Genomic DNA, 26,659 nt, shown 5'->3' on the forward strand with positions numbered 1-26,659 from the left:
AACCTACGTTACTAAAAAAATTATTCCACTTTCTTATGCTTCTTCTTAAAAAGTACTGGTTTTATTCTGACTTTGATACTTAATACAACCTAGGTTAATTTACAAAGGTGCAGATGCAGCAAAACTGTTCAGCATAGCCTGGATTTTAGATATGTGAATTTTATTTATGTTTGTTGTGCAATGATCAGAATCAGCACCCAGTGATCACAAAGACTGGCACATAGGTAGTAGTGAAAAGGTCCTTAAACTAATGCTGAGAAAGCTAACTCATTACCTAGGTGTTGTAGGTGTTGAGCTTTGCTCAAACCCTGGCCTCTTTACCACTATTCTGAGATGAGGTTATTCCTTGCTTTTTTTTTAAGGGTACAAGCTGGTATGTCTATATAGCTTATAGCAATTCCCTCACATTTTGAACAGATCTCTTCAACACCATGATCTTTTGCACTCTGTGCAAACTCCAGAGAATGGAAGTATATAAATATTCCAAGGCTTAGCATATTGTTACAACTCTCTAGCTGGAAGGTACTTTTCACCTTTTCTTGTATTATATTCAAAATGTATCAATTTAACTGTTATTTTTTATGCTTCACTGGAATTAGAGTTATTGTCATCTTTCTCCTCACATGTCTCTTATGCCTTTCAGTCATTTGCTACATGACAAATAACTGAATGACTTTTCACCTCCAGAATTGCATGACAAAGATCAGCCGTGTTCCCAAAACACTGATTGGTGTAGTTGGTGCTGGGAGGTCATTTTATGTTCTAGGGGCATTGAATACAGTCATTATCTGAACATCTGTATTCTGCTGATGTAAAAAGGAAGCTTCACATGAACATTTTTTGGCAAACATACAGTTCTCAGTTCTATTCATAACGTAGGAAAAATGCTCAACACTATAGATGAAAACTCTGTAAGCATCACGTATAATTAAAACTCCCAATTCTTATAAATGTAAGACAAATAATGCCATTTACACATTAAAACTGGGTTCTGAAAACAACTGTCAGTACTGTTCAGGTGAACAGTCCCACAGATGTTTTCTTTTGGATTTTTGAACATGTCCTAGAACTGTAGGTATAAGAGACAGACCAGGATAGGTAAGATATTTCATAGTAATTTCTGTATAATGTAGCCATGATATCTGAGAGTTTTTATTCAGAACACGATAGGACTAATATATTGTACATAAATATATACTATTCCTAATACATATCAGAATTGGATATTAATTAATGAAAGAATGTAAAAGGCTGTTGCCAATCTATGAATAAGACTAAACTTGTCTTCTAAGATGACATAAGGGGTCCACATTTATCAATGTAAGTCTTTGATCACCCACATCCTCCTGCTAATCAAGGAGAATTTAATCCACAAGCATAGGAAGATCAAAACATTTCAGGCATTACATACACAAGGAATACTGCAAACCCTCAAAGTATCTGAAGCATCTAATTCTTGTTCATTCGGGTACTTAAACATGAAAACATTCGGTACTTAAACATGAAACTTTTGAGAATCTGTAAATACATGTGAAATAGGTTCCTTTATCTGGATCTCAGACAGATTCTTATTAAGTATTGTCTGTGATTGTTCAGTTTCTCTCTTCTCTGAAATAAAAAATACTATATGCTGTCATTTTGCTTAATGTTGGCAGATGACTGCCTGTAATAGAGCTATGTCATTTCACACAGAAGAAATTATTTTTCTTCTTATTTCCCAGCTATCTATGCTGCTGAATTGGTTTGAAGAAACCATCAAGTTAGCATAACTGGCCACCAGGAAACTGCCGTAGTATAATCAGTTTCTTTGGATGACTTAGAATAGGAATAATTCAGTAGTATTATAATAATTCCACAGGGACAAGAATAACTTCACAGGAAAAACATAAGCCATATGTAAATTACAATAGTTACAAAGTTTTCTAATGAGCTCTGAGATACCGACTGCCCCTCCAACACCACACTGACTTCTGCTCGAGCCAGGAGCTCACCTCAGTTGTACACACTCTCATCATCATTTCCTCATTCAGAACAAGACATTTTCCTTATGGTCAAACCACATGGCTGCAGAGCCTCAAGCCTCAAGCATGGTGTGGTCATGCACATCTGGGATGGGCTTATTTACTTGCATTCAGTGGAGAGAGAGAGTCTCTTTTCTCAAGATAAAGACTTACTGTGGTTTGTGAGATGACTCCATGTGGAAATGGGTGTCACAATAACCATTTTTGATATGTTTTCTGAGATCATTGTCCTCAGCTTGAAGGTTTGAAAGGCAAAGTGATTTATAAATTTGCCTGTCTGTGAGCCTGCCTACAGTGGTCACTAATTTGTGTCACTGTCAAATATATCTTCATGGTACAGTAAGAAACTTGGGAAAGTCACTGTCTCAAAATATAAAATGACAGCAAAGGACACAGTGATGTTACCTGATACATCATCCTATAGTTATTTTCCACAAATCTAGTAAAGCCATCCTATACAATTCAACCTATCTTTGTTGAATGTTTGTCTATTTTTGTTTTGTATTCTGTTTAATATTTCTGTTCTTTTTTTATTTCCTGCTTACAATAAATCTTTTATAATCAGTAGTATACACTAAGACTACTTCACCTAACTACTAGACCTGAGACTAAAATGTACTAAGTGAATCTTAGTTTTTCAGTAAGTAGTATTTATGCAGATTGATTCTGTATTGATTATACACTGCCATATAGTAACACTGTCAGAGAGTATAATACTAATGTTGTGGATACATTCAAAGTTTTATCAGTAATACCAATTTTGAAAAAGTAAGGATTTAAAACCAAACAAACAAAAAACATGATTCAAATGCAAAGAGAAAAATAATCTGACATAAAAGCTTAATTTAATAAAATGAGAGTGAAGGGCAATTTTGTTCGACATATTCTCTTAGGGCAGGGATGCATGTGCATGGCAATGTCTTACTCTGGCTATTGTATGCTCATAGATTAGCGAAGTATAATGCCAGAAGGACTATTTAGTGTGACCTCATATATCACAAACTATTAAACATCACTGAGTTAGATAGTATAGAACATCAGTTGTCCATCTCATCAGATATTCTGTTTGTCAAAGACCGATAGCTCTTACTTCTCATATATCTGCAAGATTGATTTACCGGATATGTAAGGAATAGCTGGACCAAAGGAGCTTTTAATTTTTGTATTTTCCTGGCTTGAAATAACAGTGCTTGGTAATTAAATATGAAAACATAGAACTGAGTAATTGTTTTTCCAGCAAAACTGCTCATTCGCTAAAGAATAAGTTTTGGAGAACACATGTTTTCTCATGAAACAGGAATAAAAAAATTTATTTAGTGAAACCTGAATTTTTCAGGGAAGACTTACAAAGTGACCTGACACCTGTGTGTGATGGTGAGCCGGGGCAGAGGATGTTACTGTGCTTTTCCTTTTGTTCAGGAGCCCATCAGCTCAGATTCTTGACTGTGTTGTGGTGTCTGGGGTTCAAATCCTATCCATGAAAAGACTTGAGGACAGACCTCTCATTTCCCATGGGTGCACTCTGTCTCCTGTCCTGTTGTGTATTGTAGGACAGGTCTGCTTGGTTTGTGTAACTGATATGCAGCAGATGGGGAAGCATCAATGTTTGCAGTACTGGAATAGTCTTGGTTCTGACTGTGTCTGTCTTCAGGAAGAGCAGCTACCTAGAGGAGTGCCTACCTTATTCCTCCAGCAAAGAAAGGAGCAACTGCTTACTTGCTAGACTACAAGAGGCATTTCAGTCACATCAGTTTTCTCAGATTTTAAGATTATTCCAGCTGCTTTGAAATGCATTTATAAAACTATATGCATTTTTAGAAATTAGTGATATCAAAATGATTAATTAAAATGATCTTAAATGCTTTGAAAAATGTTAATAATTTCAAAATTTAAAAGTTAAGTCAATGTCACCAAAAAGACTTATAAAATCCGATCATTGAATATCCTAGAGTGAGATGTCTTGCCCATTATCAGCTCCAACTCAACCAGAACAGCAATTTAAGCATATGACAATTCTGTTAAAGCGCTCAAGGAAACTACCTTCATATCTCAGCTATTTTATAAGTAATATACAAGTCCCTCTGCAAAGCTAGTCCTTCATTTCCAAGTCTACTTTGCTTAAGTATCCAACCCCAAAAAGAAATGCTTCAGTTCCAACTGTTTTCTGTACTTGAAATTACTATTTTAAGTACTTCCAAGCAGTTATTTACTGTCATCTGATCGTGTATTATTAAGGAATGTATTTATTATTGTATGTCCCTTTTTCACATATTCTCATGAAATCAAATGTCTGTTTTAGTTTTTTCTGTGATACTCATTAACTTTTATATTTCTGTCAAACCCGTCCCCTTTCCGGGATATGCTCTTAAAGTTGAGCAGCCATGATCTCGTTACCCTTACACAGATGTTGTACAAGGCATCTCTAACTGCCAGTTTTCCAGCCACTTCTGCTTTTTCTGTACCTATTTAAATTTGAGGGAGCACAAGGGAATGCTGTTTTCCTGGAGAGAATGGCATTTTGATTTATAAAAAAATAGTTGGGGGGGTTTATTACAACATTTGGTACTAGTGATAATTGGTTTTTATTTTAGTAATATTATTTCCACATTTTGTTCAGTCTTTACATGCTTTTAACTCCTGGTTTAATCTGAACAGAACTGGATTCCCACTGAGCTGCAGACATTCATGCCCCAATGTTTTTCATTTACAAGTCAATGTCACTCTCATTTTTTTCCCTGAATATACATTCTTGCATAGCTGTCAAAACTGAACCTAAGTTGTCACTTTATTCTCAAATGCCCTGGGAACTGCTGGCTGTGGCATCCAATTCTGGGGAAACATTTCTTCCCCCCCCCCCTTTAATTTATTAAATTTCTTAAATATTTCCCTTGTGTTTCTTCTTGAGTTAACATCAGATGGAAATAATTAGTAACCTTCCTTATGTCTTTTAAATTTTCCTTTTTTAACCCTATTGCTTGGTGAATATGTCTAGACTCCTCACATGGATCTATTTTCTATTCCATGACAAATAATTTGTGTCTGTTTATTTTTTCTTTTCAAAATACTCTCACTTTCCTAATTTCCTCGCTAATATTTCTATCTGCTAATGTTAGCTGGAAATTTTTTTCTTTCCTAAAGAATGCTAACTACATAACTTTTTGAAACTTATTACGTAAACATAATTTTATTTTACTGTTTGGTTTTTTATTTCCTTTTTTTTAGAAAAATGCATCTAGTGTTCTGTCTTGAACTTTTGCAGACTGATATATATTTTAAGCAATTCTGATAGACTTGAATTGCATCCATTTTGAACCAAAACAAAATCAGTTGAAGTTATTCTTTAATTACATTCACACATTTGTAGGTTTTTTGCTGATCTGTGGCAAAACATCTCAATTAATATGATGTTTACTGTTCCTTGGTTGCATCAATATTTTTAACCCAAAGACAGAAGTTAGAAATACCTCTAGGGAAAAAATTGAGAATTTGGATTTTATGTTGTGGCTTCATTAAAATGGACTTTAGGCTAGTATACTCTCCAACATGCATTTAGTGTGAGCATACCTATTTCTTTTTAGAGAAGTCTTATGGCTCATCTGCATTAACTAATAAAAAGCTCCTCTTTCAGTCATCTTTGTTACTTTTCTTGTGTTTTGGGAAAGGCTGAAATGTTATTTAGATTTTTTTTCCTGCCTTTCCATCAGCTGGAAATAGGGCTCCTATTATTCTTTGTAGGTCACAAATGTTTAAGTTAATTCTTAAGCCTAGATTCTGTATGTCTAGTAACACCAGATATCTAGCAGACACGCAGTCTACTCACAAGGCTGGACATCTAGTAGCCTATGATCAAGTCTAGTAGGAAAAACCTCTTCACTTCTCGTGGAGGACTGGGAGGCCAGAAGTGCTTGAATATAATAAACTGAGCGTACTATCTGAAACCAACACAACAAAGATAGCATTATCTGAGCTTTTCTTCACAATTATTGACACTTGAATGCATTTTAATCTTAACCTGCAACAGCCTTTGTTATCTCAGTGTGGACCTGAAATTGCCAGCTGTGCCATCCTCTTTGGTAATTATATAACATGGATAAGCATCCACTGGGAGCTAGGACAAGAGCTCCAAAAATCTTTTTAATTGATCTGTGAATTAGACATAAACAGTGGTCTTTACACATGCATAACTAGAATAATTAACCATTTCTTCTGCCTAGAGCCTTTTTATGTCCTTATGTGATCTCTTGCAGTCCCTTCTAGAGAACCTCAAAATAATGACTGTAGATTACTCCAATGTATCATAGAAGTTATGATTATTTTGGCATCCTTATGGTACAGATTTACATACTGTCCATGAACAGTCTTTTCTGTGTGGTCTGTTGACTGAAATTTGTCAAAGTCAATATTGAGCATATAGAGAGGAGGAAAAAAAGGAGAACAGCATTTTTTTCATGTAATCAAACTGATAATGTGTAACTAATGTGAGTTCAAAGTGGGCTTGTGGGTTTTTTTAGATTAAAAAAAAATCTCCTTCCACTGAATGAATTTTTACCCTCTTTTATTGTTCCAGGAGGAATACAGTGCCCAAATATCAGTGCCCTGCAGGAAATGCGCAGCTGTAACGAGCACTCTTGCACTGTGTATCACTGGCAAACCGGCCCGTGGGGACAGTGCATTGAGGACACGTCTGTCTCTGCTTTCAACTCCTCTGCCAGCTGGAACGGGGAGGCCACCTGTTCCGTGGGGATGCAGACAAGAAAGGTCATCTGCGTGAGAGTCAATGTGGGACAAGTGGGCCCAAAAAAGTAAAGATCTTTAAAAATATCTTCATGCTGTAATTATCTTCAGATTTTGCTGCTTTATATTTTTTATCCCCAGTGACTACATGCAAAGACAAAAAGACCCTGTTCTTTCTCATGAGTGTTCTCACAGGTGAACACTTCATCTTCTAAAAATACAAAACTGGTACAACAGGAGGACTAGATGATACCTTTCTCACTATTGATTTTTAGAGGGTATATTTGCAATGGTGATTCTGCTGACTAAATCCAGTTGGCTCCTTGCCATCGTCAGGTTGAGTCAAGGTAAAATTCGTGGGGTATGTGTGTGACATGCAGAGCAGCATCATTCCAAAGATCCTTGTGGTACTCTCAAGCAAGCGCTACAATATGTGGATTAGTGCAGTTCCATGCAAAAGTAGTGGTTTAGATTTAAATCCAGTACAGCACATGTAAGTGCACCTTCTCAGAAGCAGACCAAGGAGATGTAGCATCGTGAAACCCTGACAGGGCATTAATTTGAAACGTTAGTTTAAACATTAGCTAGACAACCTTTGTGATTTCTTTTCCCCATATATATATATTTTTTAAGTGATCCCTTTCGCCCAATGATTTAATTTTACAGTTTAATGTATAACCAGGGTTAAATATGGATTAGCTGCTAGTAAAATGCATTTGATAATATCTCCGTATGGATTGGCAGTCTGTAAATATATCCCACTCAGGACAGATTCAAAACTGAAAGAACTGATATCAGAGGTCATTTAGAAAATTCATGAGGCAGCTATTCTCGCACGAAATATTTGCATGGTGCCTGCCATTTGTTGCTTTATTCTGTAGTAGACCTTAAGCCTAATTTACTTTAAATGGAAATATGGGGAGTAATGCCAGCACATTCAGTAATCTAAATTGTTCTGTATCTGCATTAAGTTGCTGTTCTATTTAGTCATGATAAAATTATATCTTTTTTTTGGTCCATTTACATTAAAAAAACCCAAACCCTTTAATGATTTATAATTCTTTTTTGAAATCTATTGTTAATGTCTCTGCCTGTGATTTGACCTTAAATTTTTGGAGGAAGGCTGTTTTATTCTTTCATAAATTAATCATGTGAAATGAAAAAAGGTCTCAGTTGATGCTTCAAATTGTCACATTAAAATCACAGAATCATTTTTAAAGACCCAGACATTTTACATGAAAATGTAAATAGGAACCTTGTTTTAAACTCGCCTTAATAAAAAGGATTAGTGTGGTACCATACAATCAATATTATTGGCCTTATCTGCCTCAGAAGTTACAGACTTCAGCATGTATCTTTTCTGTTTAATTTGACCTTGAGTAAGGACTGCAAAAAAATCAATACTTCGCTTTAAGCCACATATAGTAAATACAAACAATATAAAGGATAGAAATGGTGTTCTAATTGAACTAATTACCTTGCTTAAGTATCTGAAGAGGAATTGTAGTGTTCAGTGCTCCTGAAAGATGAAGTTCTCAGTGAAATAGTGAATGAGTATATTTCAAACTCTTTTGTATGCTTATAATTCCTCCCGTTCTTTAAGAAAAAAGCCAATGTAAGAAAAGCCATTAGTAAGCCAATGTTCAATACTTTTCAGAAACATTTTTTATTTTCACCTTAGAGAAAATTTCTACCAACATAGTTAACATATATGATTGGTAGAAGAGGTTTTTTTTAAAGTGTACCTGTTCATATATAGTACACCCATGCATATAAGAATCTGATTTTATGAATCACATAGAAACAAGGCACAATTTGAATTAGAAATGTAGAGAGAGCTTACAGAAAAGTGATGGAGATTTGTGTTGCTATAGCTATGTTATTTCATGGTCTTTCACATTGGTGGAAGGGGAGAGAAGAGAAAGGATGGAGATGTTATTATAAGAGGGCACCGAGGAGTTGGTGCTTGTTCATGGTAATGGATCATACATTGAGAAGCTTATGTGAATTGACAGGAAAATGCAGAAACAACTGATGAAAAACATGAACTAGCAAGTGTTATTGCTGAAGAATATGTTCCTGAAAAGCTGCAACTCAGCTTTTGTCCTCCTAACACAGCACAGGCAAAGTTCTCCACTGACCGTGGAGACCATATTTTCTTGATAGTTCACCATTAGACTTGCTTTACTTCCTTTGGACTGGCAAGAAAGATGCCTTGCACAAGTCAAGATTTCCCAGCTGTTGAACTCTAAATATTAAACTAGTGTCTCACCTCTCTGGTACCAGTTGCCCAGCAGCCACAAGAGAAAAAGCTAGTCACAGTGATGTTTTTCTGTAATGATGGAAAAGCTCTGAAATATGGAAGTGATGTTGTTCTCGCATCTTCACATATTCCTCTGACAGTCCGCAGTCTTTATGCTTTTAGAGCAATAGTAATTTTGAAATTATTTTAAAGATTTGCAGTATTTCTGTGAGAGTTATTGCATCATTCTGATCAAGTAGAGAGTTGTTTGTCCTTGATGAAAAGGGACAGAATCCTCACAGAAGGGGGAAAATGACCTGGGTAATGAGTCCCATATGTGGCAGTCCAATAATCCTTTTTATATGCTGATCAAGCCTCTTCCTAAAACAAGTGAGGTTTTTTGTCTTTTCTGACAGTCTTTCTCAGTCTCATTGATCAGGCAGTTTCAAATAATTTTCTGGTTTCTCTCATAATCATTGTCAGTTTATATCTATTTGTTCCTGATTTAGCAGTGTTATTTTAAATAAGCCTCCTTCCAGATTTTATACTTCTGCTAAAGTCATGAGACCTAAAACTGTATTTTGTTAAGCGAAATGAGTTGGCTTTTCTTCATAATTATGTGAAAACTTGAAAATAACCCTGAGAGGAACAGAGTCTGGCATAGTGGGTGAGGAACAATGATTATTTAAGTTAAATCCCAGGTGTAGAATACACTGGGTTTGGCTTGTCTTGTCTGCACCAGAGGTGATAGTTTTGCTAATGGTTTTTCTGTCTGTGCTCCATCCTGGTGAATTCTAGGCAACTAGCACTGCCCTCATCTGCCTGCAGGCATTCAGTACCTCTCATGATTCACCCTTTCACTGCAGAATGATTATTTATTTGATAATGCTTCTTTGTCGTTTTTTTTTAGATGCCCTGAAAGCCTTCGACCTGAAACTGTGAGACCTTGTCTGCTTCCCTGTAGGAAGGACTGTATTGTGACTCCATTCAGTGACTGGACAATGTGTCCTTCTTCATGTCAAGAAGGTAATTTTATCCATTGTGTAGAGTTAGACTAACAGTCACTTTTGGCAGATACACATCTCTTTGTGACAGAGGACATGTAATACCAGGTACAGCAGCTGCAAGGAGGACATAAAGTTTTTGATGAAAATAATAGTTTTTCTATACATTTTCTATACGCATCTGCTTATAGATTTTTCCCCCATTTTACCTAATGTTACAAACTCTCATTTGAGTCTTACACAGATAAAGAGGTAACTAGTCGTGGACTAAACACATATCTCTTAATGTAACATCGAAACAGATACTTGTACAATTGTAGTATTTTAATTGTCAGATTATAAAATTGACAGATTTGGGCTTTGGAAATCTTTAAGCTTAGGCTGTTTGCTCGTCAGAAAACTGAGGCTTTATATACCAGGAGAAAAGCAGGTAGATAAATAGATATGTAATTGTATATAATTTTGGCTGGCTGCTCTGATTTAAACGTATAATCCAATACCATTTTATTACACTTGGCAAAGCTCTTAAAAACAGTGCAGGTCTCCCCTGAATTCTTATTACATTGAAATCATACATGAAGTTGAGACATGAAATCATACATGAAGTTGAAGAGTGATTACAGGCTTAATATTAGCCACATTTTTATGCCTTATTTCTTTTTTTAAGCTTAACAGGAGTTGTTTTTCTAATATGTAGTATTACAGGTAGACTCTGTAATATACCCTATTCCACAGGGTGCTAATCCCTGTGTGGGACACGGTGATTACTCACAGCTACCAGATTATTAGAATGTAAGATACCGTTACATCAAACATACAGACTTGGATTGCCATGACCAATTCTATATGCTTTATAAAGGACACAAGCAAAAAGGCATTTTTGCAGTAATTCCTGTTACTGTTTAACAAATGAAAAAAAGGGTTAGGAAGACTTTAATCCATAACCTTTGAAAAAGAGCAGAGAATTTAAACCATTAAATCTGAATCTATGAAATAGTTATTAATCATTAAATAGTGTGTTATTTTGCAGCAGTATTAATTATTCTTTCTGAAATATTTTTGTTAGAGCAGATCATCTTGGACAAAAATGTCATCCTTTCCTGTTCTCATTTCTGCGAGTTTTAATAAAGTTCTCAGTGCAATGAGCATATCTTCACAAATATTTACTACAAACTAGCATGTAGACTTCTATTAAACAGTATATTTGTGAACTACTACAGGCATCATGTCCATTAAGTGGTTGAACTCCTTTTATACTACACAAACAATTTTTGTTTCATAGGGTTTACCCATTTGTGTCAGCAAGCTGGTCAGTAGCTTTGCTGGGCTGCATGTCTGTCTTGTCCCTTGTGACACCTCTTGGCATCTCCTAGAGCTGTTTGACTCGGGAGTGAAGGGTTTCCTATGTGTTGAAAAGCAGCCAGGTGCTGGAGAGCCACCACTGGGATTCTCCTACTGCCTGCTCCTAATTACAGTTCCTTGGCTGTGGTCCAGCACTCTTCTGTGTTCAGACAAGCTGCAGCTGCTGTAATAACCCATCCAAAGCTGATATCAACCAAGTCAGCCAAATGTCCGCTCTACTGCTCACTGAAAAAAAAAATAATCCAAGATTTTTACCTAACAGTTTTTCTGTATTAGGCATTGCCGTGGAATCTGTAGCTTTTCTCTTAATTTTCTGCCTGAAGAACTGATACCCGAAGATGACTGAAATCAGAATTCCTGTAGAAACTATTTATTGTTTATCATTAATAATGAATGACTATAATAATTAAAAGCTGTAAACTGCAAAGGAATTCTAGAGTGGAATTTCTGTCTCTGGTTTTACATGCAAATGATTAGGGCAAGCTTATACCTTCAAACTGGAAAGTGTAGCAGCAAACTGAGCTGGTTTAATTTTTGTTCGCTTGAACTGTGTATTCATTTCAGCTGTCTGTTCATTTGTTCAGTCATTTTTTCACTATTGCTGCTATTGCTTTATGTTTAGTTCTGCTTCCTGGCCTCTAGCTGAAACTAAAATATTTTTTCTATTAGTCTTAATTTTTCCGCTTATGGGCAAAATAGCATGTCGATATTATAGCAATCAGTTCAAATACCTGTTAAGTCCTGTTTTCCCTCTAAGTACTGTCATCCCTATATAGTAGCAGGAGAAACAAGCTCTTGTGCTCTTTGCAGGGGGTGTCACAGTAAGGAAGCAATCCCGTCACCGAGTCATCATCCAGCTCCCCGCCAACGGTGGTCGAGAGTGCCCAGACTCTTTGTTTGAGGAAAGGGAATGTGAAGCTTCTCCTGTCTGCCATAGCTACAGGTATGAGAGCCAATCCACCAGAAATAGCTCAGACATGATTTTTCAACCTGTACTACCTCTAAGGCTTGCTGAATTCCACTTCTTAACTGGAGGTTCTTTTCTAACATGTACTATTTAGAAAAAAGGAATGCATATCTAAATCAAGGTTTCAGAACAGATATGTTGACTTGGTTGGGCCTATAGTGAATCACTGTTTCATTTTGTTCCAATTCCTTTGCAGGAACAGCGTAACAGCTAATAATTACTTTTCAGGATAATTTTTTCCAAGAATCTGTTTTGACATTTATACATGTAAAAAAAATCTATCTTTCTAGATTCCAAAGCACCAAACAGCAATCTTATCCGTTTAGGAAAGTGTAGGAGTGGCTGGATGGACAACGCCAGCCACCTGGATGATAAAAGAAGAAGAAAATACTAAAGCAAAAATATTGTGGTCCTGAGCTAGCCAGAGCTAATATTAGTATGTGTGTGTGAAAAAACCCACAAGGTCAAGCTGGAAAGCCACTTGAAGCATGGTTGTTCTCTGTGGCTGGAAGCAGTCACATGAATGTGTGTGGTATGTGGGGAGATAAAGAAACATCTGCCTGGCTGGAGAGCTGGGACCCAGGGTGAGTAGAGAGTCTGTATATAGGTACGGAGTAATAAAGTTACAAAAGAGTTCTTCCTGGACAAAAGTCTGTCCCACTTGAATTCACTCGCTGCAAAGGGTGCAGAGTGAGAGATTTTTTTCCGCAGGAGAGCTGAGTTCTGATGCCACACTGTGCCACCCACTGTATCCTTCATCTTTCTATCCATCTAAGCCCTGAGATAGTTCAGAATTGAATGTATCCCCATATTCCCTGTGTCCTCTGTGTTGTCCTAATCTTCTCCACAGAATGTTGAAGACTATTCCAGTAGGTGGGGATCTCCACCATCACTGGTTAAGAAAGTTTGTGAGTAGTTCTGTATAATCCATCTGAGTGGTGTGGGAAGGTCTAGTCATACAAGATCTAGCTGTTGATACAGACAAAGTTTAGAAAATTCTGATGCAGCTAGTTTTAGTTTTTACTCAAGATTTACTTGAGAAAATAAAAAGATTTTTTTGTTTTGTTTTATGAAACTACTCTCTGTTGCAGAGGTACAAATAGAATTTAGGCTTATTTTAATGAAAAGAAATTGAGATTAAAGAAATGTGTTGCTTTCATCATCTGGGAAGAATTATCATTGGAAATTCATTCGGAGATCACACTCTATGCAACTAAAAGATATGAGAAGATTTAAAAGAGCATTGGGAAGCTACCAAAATCAGTAATCCAAACATCAGAGAAACAGAGCTCAAGAACTTTTTCTAGTCAAAATGAGAGTCAGAGTTTTATCTCTTAAAATGCTGGCTGCTTCTCATCTCTTCAGTATCTTCAGTATCTGAACTGCATGACAATGTGCTGAGCAGAAGAAAGAAGAGTTGTTAGAGAGTGGTAGATGAGGTCATTTATATTTCATGACATGAACTAATACTAAACACATGTTCTGTACATTTCTTTTAACATCTTTCTGACCTGCACACATGCTGCAGCAGATGGACTCACACACGCAGTTGGCTCGTGCCTTACTTCGTTTGCTGTCCCATAGAGGCAAATTGCAGTGAAACTTGTCATAGGTTTATGTGGTTTTCCCCACCTGGGAGCCGATGATGGATGGCTCCAGGGCAGACTTCCTGGTGCAGACCAAGGAGGAGGGCCAATTAGAAGTTTTAGTAACGCCTCTGTGATAACGTATTTAAGAAAAAACTTTTTGTGTAGAAAAAAATTCCAGCCAGGGAAGAGCTGACCAAAGCTACTTTATTGTAGCTGCCGTTCTTTTTTGCTTCTTATTTCTTCTTCTGGAATAGCATTTGGCAAATGAAGCTTAGCAAAGGAATTTGCTTGTTGTGACAACTTTACCCTTGTAAATTTGAGAAAACAAAATAAAAATCCTAAAACTTTGTTCATCCTACTTTATCTTTGTAGCTCCAAGACTTGTTTGTGCTCAAGCAAAGCAGAATTGCTCCATTTACTGTTGTGTTGCGAGGCATACCTAAGGGAGTGGAGGAAGAAAAGACCTGGGGAAAAGAAGGAAAAGATAAAGAAATTCACTTTTCATGTGACAGTACTTACTGCCAAAAGACAATTCCAATATTGCCTTAATCCTGGAGTCTTATCTCTGGAATGTATTTGGGAAACTTCAACACACTTTTGCTTCATATAAGTGGAAAAAAGACAGGAAGTAAAGAAAGTGGGAAAGAGGGGAGGTTTATTAGGACATGATAGTGTTTAAAATTCATCCTTACTTAATGGGTCCAAGTTGTTTTTATGAACTGCTAGTGTCCCTTCGCTAAGTCCCCTTTTCAAATTTTAGCATGTCATCTTATTGACTTGTAAAATAGTCAGAGCATGCTCAGATATAAATCCATCGCAAAGGAGTTCTTCTGTTAAATGGGTATTCAATTCATATAATTTTATTGTTCTGTATAGTTTTCTTTTTTAAAATTTCTTTCTCATATCTCTTATAACTGTGTTAGTGCTTTGTGTTAATGTATTCGCTGTGTATTTGTTAGGTAGTGTTAATGTACCTTCATGCTTTGAAATCCTTGAAAATATATATGGTTTACTTTCTCTTCCCTCCTTTGCCTCCACCTTTCTTCACTGTGTCCTAAGTGGCCTCATCCTAAAAGGAGAAAAAAAGTTAACAGAAATGGGGATAAGTTTATGGTATTGTTACTGGTTTTTGTGAATTGTCTGTGTCCAGTTAGTAATAACAAGCAACAGCTTATGGTAGTTTCTAGCACTTGTGCTGCCTCAAGTTTAATGGCTACAAATGTAGATGGATTGTTTGAAGCTGATTACTTCCCTTCTCATTTCAGGTGGAAGACCCACAAATGGCGCAGGTGCCAGCTCGTACCATGGTATGTGCGCCAAGACAGTCCGGGAGCACATGAGACTTGTGGACCTGGGCTACAAGCAAGAGGTTAGACCCTTTGTTTCTGTAATTTATTCCTTAGAAATCTATAGCTGCACTGGTGTGGGAAATGCCTAAACTTTTAGTCATTATAACATAATATTAATTTATCTACCTTTATGTTCATCAGCAAAGGAAAATACTGAATGCTAGTATGGCAAGGTGAATCATAACTGATATTTGTCAAATGTTTTACTCAGAAAATATCAGTGTTGATTTACTTTGAAATATAGACACCACATTAGTCACTAATTTTATGATATTTTTTGTTCAGTTTTTTTCACCATCCTTACTTAAATCAAGTTTTCAGAGGTGTTTGTAGCAAGTATGTTTTCAAAAAGAAGAAGAAAAGGATGGCTGACTTTACATACTTCTTTTTGTAGAAAAGGTGTAAATTCACCTGTGAAAATGTGACATTTTTCATGGTAAGGATGTGCAGACATGTTTATGAGTATATCCATTAGACAGAATAAAAGGCTTTTGCACCCTGTGTTTGTTTGAAAGTTTAGGGTTGGAGAACCCTACAATAATTTTCATCTGAGAGGAAATTCTGGAAGTCCTTTATTCAACCCTCTACCCAGAGTAGTGCCAGTTTCAAAGTTAAATCCCACTCAGACTAGAACAGGTTGCTCAGGGCCATATCTCAGTATGTTTGGAGAATCTGCCAGCATGGAGATCCTGCAGCCTCTCTGACACTTGCTCCCTGATGCAATTTGTGTCTGTGACCCCTCACCCTTTCCCTGCATATCTCTGAGAACAGTTTGATTATCTCTTCTCTATGCCCTCAAATTAAGGTAGTCACAGAGAGCAATAGGAGCATGACAGATGCAGGACTTTGCATTTATACTATTAAAGTTCAGTGCCAGCCCATTTCTACAGGCTGTCAAGGTCCTTTGAACGGCAGCCCTACCTTCCAGGAACTGACTACTCACACTAGCATTGTCCTCAAACTTGCTGAGGATGCTTTCTGTACAGGTTGATAAAGGGGCTAAACAGAATTGCTCCTGGAATTAACCACTGAGGTGCAACACTCTTAACCAGCTGCTGGCTGGGCTTGGAAACCATTGACCCTTTGAGCCCAACAATCCAGACATTTTTGCACCATTTCCATTTCATAGCAAATAATTTTTGCATCCAAATACAGTTCTACTCTCACCTGTTTTCATAGAGAATGCAGTGGTTTTAACAGAATTGTGCATCTGAAATTCTGTAAATATAGTCAGGAGAAGGGTTTTTAAGATGCAATTCCTTCTTACTGTGTAACAGTAATTGAATTGCTTTGAACTACTAGTCAACCTTGAATTCCAGGAAGATTTTTCTCCTTTGCCAGTTTTTGAGTGCAAACTCCTATCTATTGAAGCACTATTGGCTCAGCATTCCTGAGCAAGGACACTGCTAACTGCAGAAGTGAAATGTTCAGGTCATTAACTTCCTTGCAGTATTAAAGGAGGTTATGGTATACTTAAAAAAGTCATAGAGTAAATCTTAAGCTAGTAGCTCCTACCGCTTACTAAAAAAAGTGTTACAGGAGATCAATTTAGGGCTTACCACCTGAAGGCATTGCCTGAAAGCATTGAAACCTGAAGGAATTGCCTACTAACACAAAAGACTTCTGGCTGTGGTAATTATTTCAAAGGTCTATCACAATGCAATCTATTTCTAGCAGCTCTGGAGGATATATTCAAATTGCACACTGAAGAAATAAGATTTCTGTGTTAGACAGAAGGTAGGAGTTCAGATAGTACAAAGTGTTGTCTTCTGTACTTACATGGTAGTATCTAAATCTCTTGACTTTTCCTCAAAGCCAGTTAATAAGGAAAGATAGCTAATTGTACTGCATGCAGATTGGGTTTTATTATTCCTGTCATGAGAGTTTCTTTTTTTTTTTAAATGTAACTCAAATCATGTGCAGGGCACACACATATGGAATAATACATGATTTTGGAATTACTGGGCATGCAGTTTTCAAATCTGGTAGAACAGTCTGGCAGAATTTCTCTTTGGTACTACACAGAGTTTGATCTTTTGAAAGATGCTATATTCAAACAGTAATCTTGTTCCTACAAGCAAATATAATGGTAGTAGCTCTCTAGTGTAATGTGATAAAGTGGTAGGATCAGTAATCGTTCATTAGGAACCCCTGCTGCAGCTAAGCCTGAAGAAAGCAGGTGGTTTTGATAGAATCCTGTCAATAATTCTGAGATAAACCATTAGAAAGGAAGATTTTGTTTGCTCCTGTTTTTTTTTAAATATATGCCATGTATAAATTTTATTGTAGAATTCACAGAACTAGTTATTCAGCTGGATAACCAGTTTGTTTGTGCCTCAGTCCAAATATCTAAATATGAATCTAAATATTGTTTAGGCTGTTGCAGTGGTAACATTACAGGGACACTTAAAGACAGAGATTTTTTTTGCCCGGTATTTTTCCCATTTATGTAAGTGGTGTAAATTAAAATCTAAGTTTCAAACACAGATATGTTATGTATCAAGTCTCAGTGTTTTAATACCTCACAATGTGTTGAATATATCTGTTACTTTTGTCCTCAGTAATGTAAACTGATAGCCTGGAGGAGCTAAATAAACTAGTACAGCTCTTCCTTAGATTGAGACAAATAAAATATTTTACCTTTACAATTAATATGATTTGGAAGTAAAAGTTGAATTTTTGTAGAAAAGTAAATTTCATTTTGGAAAACGCACTTCTGTAATTCTAGAGATTATCAGTTACTTCACACATCAGAAAACTGCATTTTGAATGAATAGCGTTCTTTGTTTGTTTGATGTAGGTTATCTTCTACACAGGGCATCAACACATTCCCTTTCCCCTCTTACATTCCAGATTCTTCCATGAAAATTGTCATGTGTGAATTTTTAGCAAAATACATTATTTTGTTTGGTTCCCTGCACAAGAGTTGATTTGATGCAAAGTGCTAACTGAAGGGAGATTGACCTGAGAGCAGGCATCTGTCTGACTGAGCTCTGCCCTGGACAGCGTTAGAAAGATTTTACCGGTTTCTGAAGAAAGATTCTGGAAGAGGTTTCGTCCCCTCTCTCTGCTAATTTATGTCTCCCTCCTGCATACTTGGATTCTCATAAATAAAGTTTCTACAGGCCATGAAAAACTTTGATTGATAATATATCATTAAAAAAATCTGTACTATAAATTATTTATTTGAATAATATTTTATGATGTAGATACAGAGAGGACTGAGCTACTACCGTGCAAGTCCTTTTAACCACCCCAAAACCAGGAAATGCTAAGCACTGAAATATCCATTTGGTATAACATTCTGATACTGCATTTATAATTGCTACTGGAATGCAGATATTTTGAACAGCACATTTAACTGTTTGTTGGTGATTTCTGTAAAAATATTGATCATATTGTTGACATAGTAGCATTTCTTATTCAATAGAGAAAGAGTTCTCTTTCAAATTTCTGGCACTCATGAATGTAAAAATCACACATTCATTCATCTGTTCGTGCTAATTTACTTTTGATGACAGAGTGAAGCAATAATCTTATAGAAGTAATCTCTGCCCTTTGATATCCTGTGGATTGTCCTTTCATTTCATGTCAATACTCAGTAGAGCAAGTAATTGCATTCTTGTATGTGGGAAGAGTTCTCAGTTCTCTTTTTCAGTGCTAAGGGATGTTGCCATTGCTATCAGCTTGTCCTATTTCTGGTCTGATGGCCCACGCACAAACAGTGTAACACGCGTATCAGCAAATGTGTTAAATAAGAAAGAACAGGGAAAAGGCATATCTGACCATGCATTCATTAGCACTTTGTTTTGAACAAAATAGTCTGTTACTGTTAATATTTTAGTTAGAAAGATAATTAAATTTAAAGGAAAAAACTGGAAGTTAGGAATCATTAAAAGTGACTCATTAGATCTTAAGAGTCTGTAACTAGAGCATATGCATGCCTTGCTATATATCACAGCTTTACTACTTACACTTCCATTCTTCAGCTTTTTTATCACATTTGGTCCTTCTTGGCAAAAGAGATACTTGGGTGAATCAAAAAATTTAGAATTGTGATTCATTGTTAAAGACAGCTCTGTTTCTATCTGTCTTGTATAATGAAGGTTTTGTTACAAATCATGTCAGTTTTAATGAATATCACAAAACTGTAGCTTGGGTCAAAGCAGGGGAAAGAGAATAAAAAGGTTTGGTGTTTTCTGAGTCTTGTTTTAAAAAAAGAATTTCTTTATTTTTTTTTAGAAAAGCATGTTTATTAGCTATTCATGCAAATAATGGGCAAGCATTTATACCTAATCCTAAGCATAGTAACATAGCACTTAATATGTGAGCAGCAAATTCATTGTTGTAGGCATGAACTTTATTTGAAGAAGGCAGGTAGTCATGACAGTTGTGTTGAATTTCTATGATGAATGAAAATCTGAAGCTGTTATCACTGATAAAATGCCTTTTAACAGTGCCTTTTAGCAGGGCAGGAATGTATTACAGAATTGAAGCAACTTAAGACTTCTGTCTTTTCAAAACTCTCAAGAGACAATGATAGGTTCATCAGCAAAGAGTTGAAACTTCCTTTTGACCTCAAGAAAAAGGAAATATAGAAATATAGAAAAATATAGAAATGTTTTCTGTAATATAGACTAGAAAGATAGAAAAATATAGAATATTTTCTATATAGAAATGTAGAAACCCCCCATATTTTACTGCAACATTTATGTTGTGTTTATTTTCATAAGCTGTTTCTCAGTTAGCAAGAGTAAGTTGATCAGATGTCTTAATGAGTCACCTGAAGCCCAGGAGGGAGATGCACAGTGTTGGCAATTACAAAATGCCTCCCACAAAAAATAAAAATGAAACAACTACAACCAACCAAAAACTAGAATGAGAAAGTAAATCCTCAACAAACCCAAGCTACTAATATTTGATGGGGCAGTGAGAGAAATTAGGGTTAGGGTGTGCTGAGAGATATTACTTTGTATTTTTAAGGCTGGCATTTATTAGCTCATAGATCTAATTTCAGATTAGTAGTCTGCTCAATGAGATAGAAAAATGAAGTTTGAAATTGTGAACAACTTAGGCAGATATGTGTTATGTTATACTCATCTTAGATTGATGTTAGTAAACCTCAGCTTTGATGACTTTGAAGAAACTTAAAAACACAGTTCAAATCCCTTTGAAATTGTATAGGAAAACCTAGGAAAGTTACTAAAACGGCTTGTTTCACCAGTAGCTCCTTCAAATTTAAGTAGGGTTTGTTGGATGGCATCCCAATGCTAGTAAAGAGGACATGTAGCAGATGAGAAGCTTGAGTGCCCAAACTGCAATAGCCTAATCTCATCATGGTGTATATGGATGGATGCACATGGTAAGACCTATCCCAGTGACCGAAAGAGATTTGCAGAAGGATGCACAACCTGCAGTCCTTGCCACCATGAATTTTCCTCGGAGTTTTGTAGGAGGAATGGGGTGAAAATTGTGAAATCTGTCAGCATATTCTGTAATAGAAAGAGGAAGGTTATTTGTAAATTTAAATAGAAGTTAAAGTAACCTGGCTGTCAGAGAAAATGCCTGGATAGCCATACTTGATGTCACTGGGGACTGGCCTTTATTACAGACCTGATCCCGAGCTCTTGTAATTCTTCATTCATGGGGTGTCTGTAGACTTATTTGAAAGACAGACAATGGGAGGAAGTTTCTCAGGATGACCATTAGCACACACAGAGGCCTTTCAGGCTTGTTTGTGCCACAGGGAGGCTTGGAGGTAGAACCTGTGGTGAAAAGCCCTGTCCTCCATCTTCAGTCAAGCAGGCCTCGCTTATGGAGGTGGGGGAGATTGCTCTTGTGGGAGTTTCATGCCCTTATTGAAAGCACAGGAAAGAAGACAAAATTATGAAGGAGTGCTGCTCTTCATGGAACTATAAACTATTATTTTAATGTTGTTAAGACTTAACAGATAAGAGTGCCCTATTGCCTAGTTAATATTTTAGTCATTGCAAAGGACAGTGGTCAACTTCAGGATTCATACTGAAGTAAGTAGTTGGACTACTGCTCAAAAGCAGTGTTTACATGAGTGTTTTTTTGTTTGTTTGTTTGTTTGGCATTTTTTGCAACACAAGAACCAGAATCTCCAGACAACTTTATTTTGCAGAAATACATTGTTATTCTCTGTGGAACATAAAGAGCACTTTATGTTCCACAGGCTTGTATTTTCTCAATATTGTGGGCATGTGCTCCTGCTTAAGATACTTCATGGTAGAAACATTTCATCATGCAGTGTCTAATCTGCTGTGTCCCACAGAGGAAGAAATAAACATAGATGAAATCATAGATTGGGCAATGTGGATAGAAGGTGTAAGAAAAAGTTAGTGTGCTGAAATAATTCTGGTTTTCTAGAATTGAAGAAAGAATGTTTTTGTTGTTAAAAATACTGAACAATTAAAAAAGGACATAGAACACCTTCATTTATGAAGTAATTTTTAGGTATAGGGTCACTGAATCTCACATCTCAGTGAAATCTCAGTGAAGTATGCTAATGATGGTAACAGCGGAAAGGTTTTTATATAAACCCACACATAATATGACTTGTTAAAATGCAGTCTCAGTATTTAATTATGCCAACAAAAAATATATTAGCCTGTAGTCCCCTGTGGGGACTTGGTGGAAACAATGCTGTCCAATAAAGTTTTAATTACATCAGAGTCCTTTGTCTAGAAAATTTAGACTGCCATTTATTTCACACCCTTGTTCTGGGAGATAGTGATTGTTAAATACCAAAACAATTTTGTAAGTGAAAGGTTTCCATGTTAAATTTGATTTTTCTGTTAGCTGTATTCCTGTTTTTTCACTTAATAATCACTTGCATTTAAATCAATAAAAGAGGAACCATGCTCTTTCCACTTACTGCTAATGTCTGTAATAAATATAACCTGGTTGTATAGACAAAATAATTAGCCTGTCATGGTATGGCTTTATAGTAGTTGAAGACACTTCTCTGTATAGTGAGTTAATCATCAATCTCAGTAACTTCTACCAAATATAATTAAAGAACCACAGGTTTGATCAGAGAAAACTCATCAGCAGGGGATGAGTTTGCCCAGATTGGGCTGTGAATGGAAAAAGTAACTCCACTAACAGTAAGAGTATTTCAGATGTCAAGACAGTTAACTGTCCAAAATAGTGTATTAATGGAATTTATACAGTTATCAAAATCCCTACTTTAAGTAATAGAAAAATACCCATTCTTCAATAGTCATAAGGAGTATAAATCTTTCACATTGATACTTGAATATGAAGAATAACAGTAGGAAAATAGAATATAGAGAAAATTATCCAGGTCTTGTCAATTAGATGTAACATGAATAGTTATGGACAGGCTCTGTAAAAACTAAGATTCAGGAATTGATACAGTATGCCAAGCTGTCCTCTAATTTGTGTTGTTATTAAGGTGAAATATTTAGGTCTCAAGAATAAAGGTTTCCTGCTTTGATTGCTACAGTACAACTGACAGTTAATCTGGAAAAAAACCCAAAGTGTTAATCCTCAGGAGAGCTTTTCACCTGGGTCTGCCTGATGTAAATTAAATGCATTAATATGAGTATGAAAACATTTATGACAGAGTGGATATCTGCACATGGAGTAACATTTAATAACTAGGAAAGATGAGGGAAAAAAATATTGGCTTTAGAAAAAGCCAATTTAGCTAGAAAGAAAGAATGTTCATGAATGAACAATATTTATGTCTTGTCAAAGGACTAGGTGGAGAAGCAGTATGTTGAATAGGTATTAAACTTTTGAAGAAAGTTATTAAAAGTTATTGATTAATTAGTGGACCATCTTTTAGCCCTTGGCTATAGTGTAGTTTTCATTGCTAAAAATAGTGGCCTGTAGCTCCCTGAGGACGCAGTGAAGATAATGCAATTAGTTTTGCTGATGTGTGCACATGTCAAAGTCAAACTCAAGACAGAGAATTTGGGTTTGACCTCTGTTAATTTCCACATGGTAGAACTAGTCTGAACTATGTTTTTTCCTTGGGGAAACTGATGTGTGCTATTAGCAGAGAAGAGTATCTCAGAAGAATCCAACACCATAGCCTAAGCTTCTATTGGAAGATAGTAGTTTGACTACTATTGTGTTTTTCCAAAATATTTGTGTAATTGTAGAAATCCTATAGTATGGATTTTCAATTTTTAAATATTTGATTTTGCTCATTGAATCATTATATTTGAAAAAAAAAGACTTCTTCATGTAAACTACACCAATACTAATAGGGGCTGACAGAATAATTGTATTAGACAATGTGCAGCTGGACTGTCCTCTAGTAAGCACAACTTAATGCAGTACTGAGCCTATTACAAACATGCTGGCAGCCCTGCTCCAAAGGGCAGTCAAGGATCAGGGAAGTTGTTTTCTTAGCATCCCAGAAAAAACAGCAGCACCACCCCCATCCCCGCTTCACAGTATTTTACCACATACATGATGCAAAAACAATGCCCTTGGGACCTCTGGATATGTTTTAGTAGGCACACGGTCTCGAAATGAAACATGTGGGTCATCAAGACCATTACAATTACCTTAAAGCAATAAAAAAAGTTTCCTCAGCTATTTTTCCTTTTTTCCTCCTGGAGGACATATTCATAGAATCATAGAATATCCTGAGTTGGAAGGGTCCCACAAGGATTATTGAATTTCAGCTCCTGACTCTCCACAGGACAAACCCAAGAATCACACCATGTGCCTGAGAGTGGTTGTTCAAATGCGTCTTGTACTCTGGCAGGCTTGATGCTTGGTGACCAGTCCCTGAGGAACCTGTTTCAACTGGGTGAAGAACCCTTTCCCAATATCTAAACTAAACTCCCCCCGACATAGCATCATGCCATTCCCTCATGTTCTGTCACATAAAAGAGATGGGTGCCTGCCTCTTTGCTTCCCCAGTCATAGGTGGTTTTCCGCTTTATTTGAAACTTTGCATCCAAACCCCCTTTTCTCCAACAGTTGAAGTTGATTTTTTTTTTTTAAATTCACACGCTAATGAAACAATTATTGTAAGCACAATTGAAGTGCTATGCTTAAATTATAGAGTGTGATCTAAAAAGTTATATTCCCCCTATATGTATACATATGCATTGTTACTGCAACAATTGATGACCTGAATTATTTCACAGTCTTGAGCTACTTTACGCTGTCAGATGCCAAGAAGCATAAATATAATTCTATTGTGTGAACAAACAACTAGAAGTTTCCAATCTTATTACTATGTAACAACTTTTATGTTATTTTAGGAAAGAAAATAAAGCTTGGTTTACTGAGGCCTGTGACAGAAAAATAGATAGGCAACCATGTTTAAAAAAATACACATGAGAAACAATAATAGGGCATTGTTGACTTTGATGAAGGGATAAAGTGCCTCCTCAGCAAGTTCACTGATGACACAAAGCGGGGAGGAGTGGCCAATACCCAGAGTGCTTTGCAGCCCTTCAGAAGGACCTCAACAAGTTGGAGAGGTGGGCAGAAAAGAATCACCTGAAATTCAAAAAAGGCAAAGGCAGGGTCTTGCATTCCATGTACCAGCATAGGCTGAGCGCTGACCTGCTGAAAAGCAGCTCTGTGGAGAAGGACCTGGGGGTTGTAGTGGACAACAAGCTATCCATGAGCCAGCAGTGTATCCTCGTGGGCAAGAAGGCCAACGGTACCCTGGGATGCATTAGGAGGAGCCTTGCCAGCAGGTCAAGGGAGGCGATCCTGAACCTCTACACATCCCTAGTGAGGCCCCGTCTGAAATACTGTGTCCAGTTCTGGGCTCCTCAGTACAAGAGAGACATGGAGCTCCTGGAGCAGGTCCACTGGCAACAAAGATGATTAAGGGACTGGAGCATCTCTCTTATGAGGAAAAGCTGAGGGAGTTGTGCCTGTTGAGACTCAAGAAGACCGAGAGGGGAGGGTATGAAGAGGCTCTTCTTGGTGGTGCCATGTAGTAGTACAAGAGGCAATGGGCATAAACTGGAACACAAAAGTTCTACCTGAACATGAGGAAGAACGTTTTTATTCTGAGGGAGAGCACACACTGGAACGGGTTGCCCAGAGATGTTGTGGAGCCTCCTTCCCTGGAGACATTTGAAAGCCTTCTGGGCACAGTCCTGTGCAATGCGCTCCAGGGGATTATGCATGAGCAGGGAGGTTGGTCCAAGTGACCTCCAGTGGTCCCTTCCAACATTAACCATTCTGTCATTGTTAAGGACTATATTAATGAAACATCCCTATTCTTTGTACATCCTTATGTTCCAACTGTTTCCTTTTGTGTGACCTGAAATTTTCTTAAGGAACTTTTTTTTTTTTCTTATTAAGTAAGAAGCTTTTATTCAGGACATGGCTATCCTGTTCTAAAAAGTTGTACCCCTATTGGCTGATCCTTGACTCCCAAGAAACATGCTTTGTTCTTCAACCCTTTTTCAAGACTAAAGAAGAACTGATGAACATCAGGCATCAATAGTTGTAAGCGGTTAAGAAGTATCCAGAATTCAACTATGCTTCTAAATTTTATGCCTATCCCTTTTTCTAAAATACATTCTGCTGGTAAAACTTTATAACTTATACACAATTCAGTTACTTAAAATGATATTACAAGTTTTTTGATGTCTGAGATGTAGGCTGTGTCTTTGTAAAGCAGTATAACAGGTGTGGATAACATGGTGCAACCTTTATAATATTTACAGTTGTCTGTAAGTTTTTATTTTCCTGGTAAGTCCTTATAAACTAATTTAAACAAAATCTCAAAAAAATCGGAAATGTCAAATGTACTCATTCAAGGTAAAACTAGTGGCAAATATTAAGTTTTTATATAGGTATTCTGGGCTTCCAGTGTGTTTTTGTGGTAGAATATTGTTGGTTACTAAATTGAATAGAGACATTCATACAAAAAATGCTGAATTAGAATCCATCCCTTTTTGCTTCCAGCAATTACTTGTCGCAGACAAGACGGAGGACAAGCAGACATCAGTGAGTGCCTTAAATATGCTGGCCCATTACCACCCTTAACACAGATGTGCCAGATTCCCTGCCAAGATGATTGTCAGTTTACGAACTGGTCAAAATTTTCTCCCTGTAATGGGGACTGTGGAGGAGTCAGGACAAGAAAACGCACTCTTGTTGGTAAGAGTAACCAGAAAAATAATGCTTCTTTTATTAATTATTAATACTGTTTTGTTTAAAACCTGAAGATTTCTGAGGTTCCCTTATGACAAGCATTTGTCATAGTGGCAGAAAGCAGATGCAGTGTCATGCTTTATATACTGTTAGTGAAACAGCATCCAGGAGAAAAAACTCCTGCTATATGTCAGAGACTTAATTATGAGTAAGTGGCTAGAGAGAAGATGGGGAACACAAGATGCCAAGATTTTT

At 36.7% G+C, this 26,659-nt stretch overlaps 2 protein-coding genes across 6 annotated transcripts in view; one reads left to right on the plus strand and one right to left on the minus strand.

Annotated features, from left to right (window-relative positions):
* THSD7A (thrombospondin type 1 domain containing 7A) overlaps window positions 1–26,659 on the plus strand; it is a 280,912-nt gene that overhangs the window by 208,842 nt on the left and 45,411 nt on the right. For all 5 annotated transcript variants that reach the window (XM_051786011.1, XM_051786016.1, XM_051786015.1 and 2 more), the window contains 5 exons: window positions 6,589–6,823; window positions 9,908–10,023; window positions 12,174–12,306; window positions 15,185–15,288; window positions 26,216–26,410. In XM_051786011.1, coding sequence (XP_051641971.1) covers window positions 6,589–6,823; window positions 9,908–10,023; window positions 12,174–12,306; window positions 15,185–15,288; window positions 26,216–26,410 — 783 coding nt within the window. The remainder of the gene's footprint in view (window positions 1–6,588; window positions 6,824–9,907; window positions 10,024–12,173; window positions 12,307–15,184; window positions 15,289–26,215; window positions 26,411–26,659) is intronic.
* PHF14 (PHD finger protein 14) overlaps window positions 1–26,659 on the minus strand; it is a 362,909-nt gene that overhangs the window by 68,408 nt on the left and 267,842 nt on the right. The window lies entirely within an intron of this gene.

Source organism: Manacus candei, unplaced genomic scaffold (genome assembly GCF_025592945.1).
Source record: "Manacus candei isolate 608988 ecotype Guabito, Panama unplaced genomic scaffold, ASM2559294v1 h1tg000021l, whole genome shotgun sequence".
Taxonomy (NCBI): Eukaryota; Metazoa; Chordata; class Aves; order Passeriformes; family Pipridae; genus Manacus; species Manacus candei.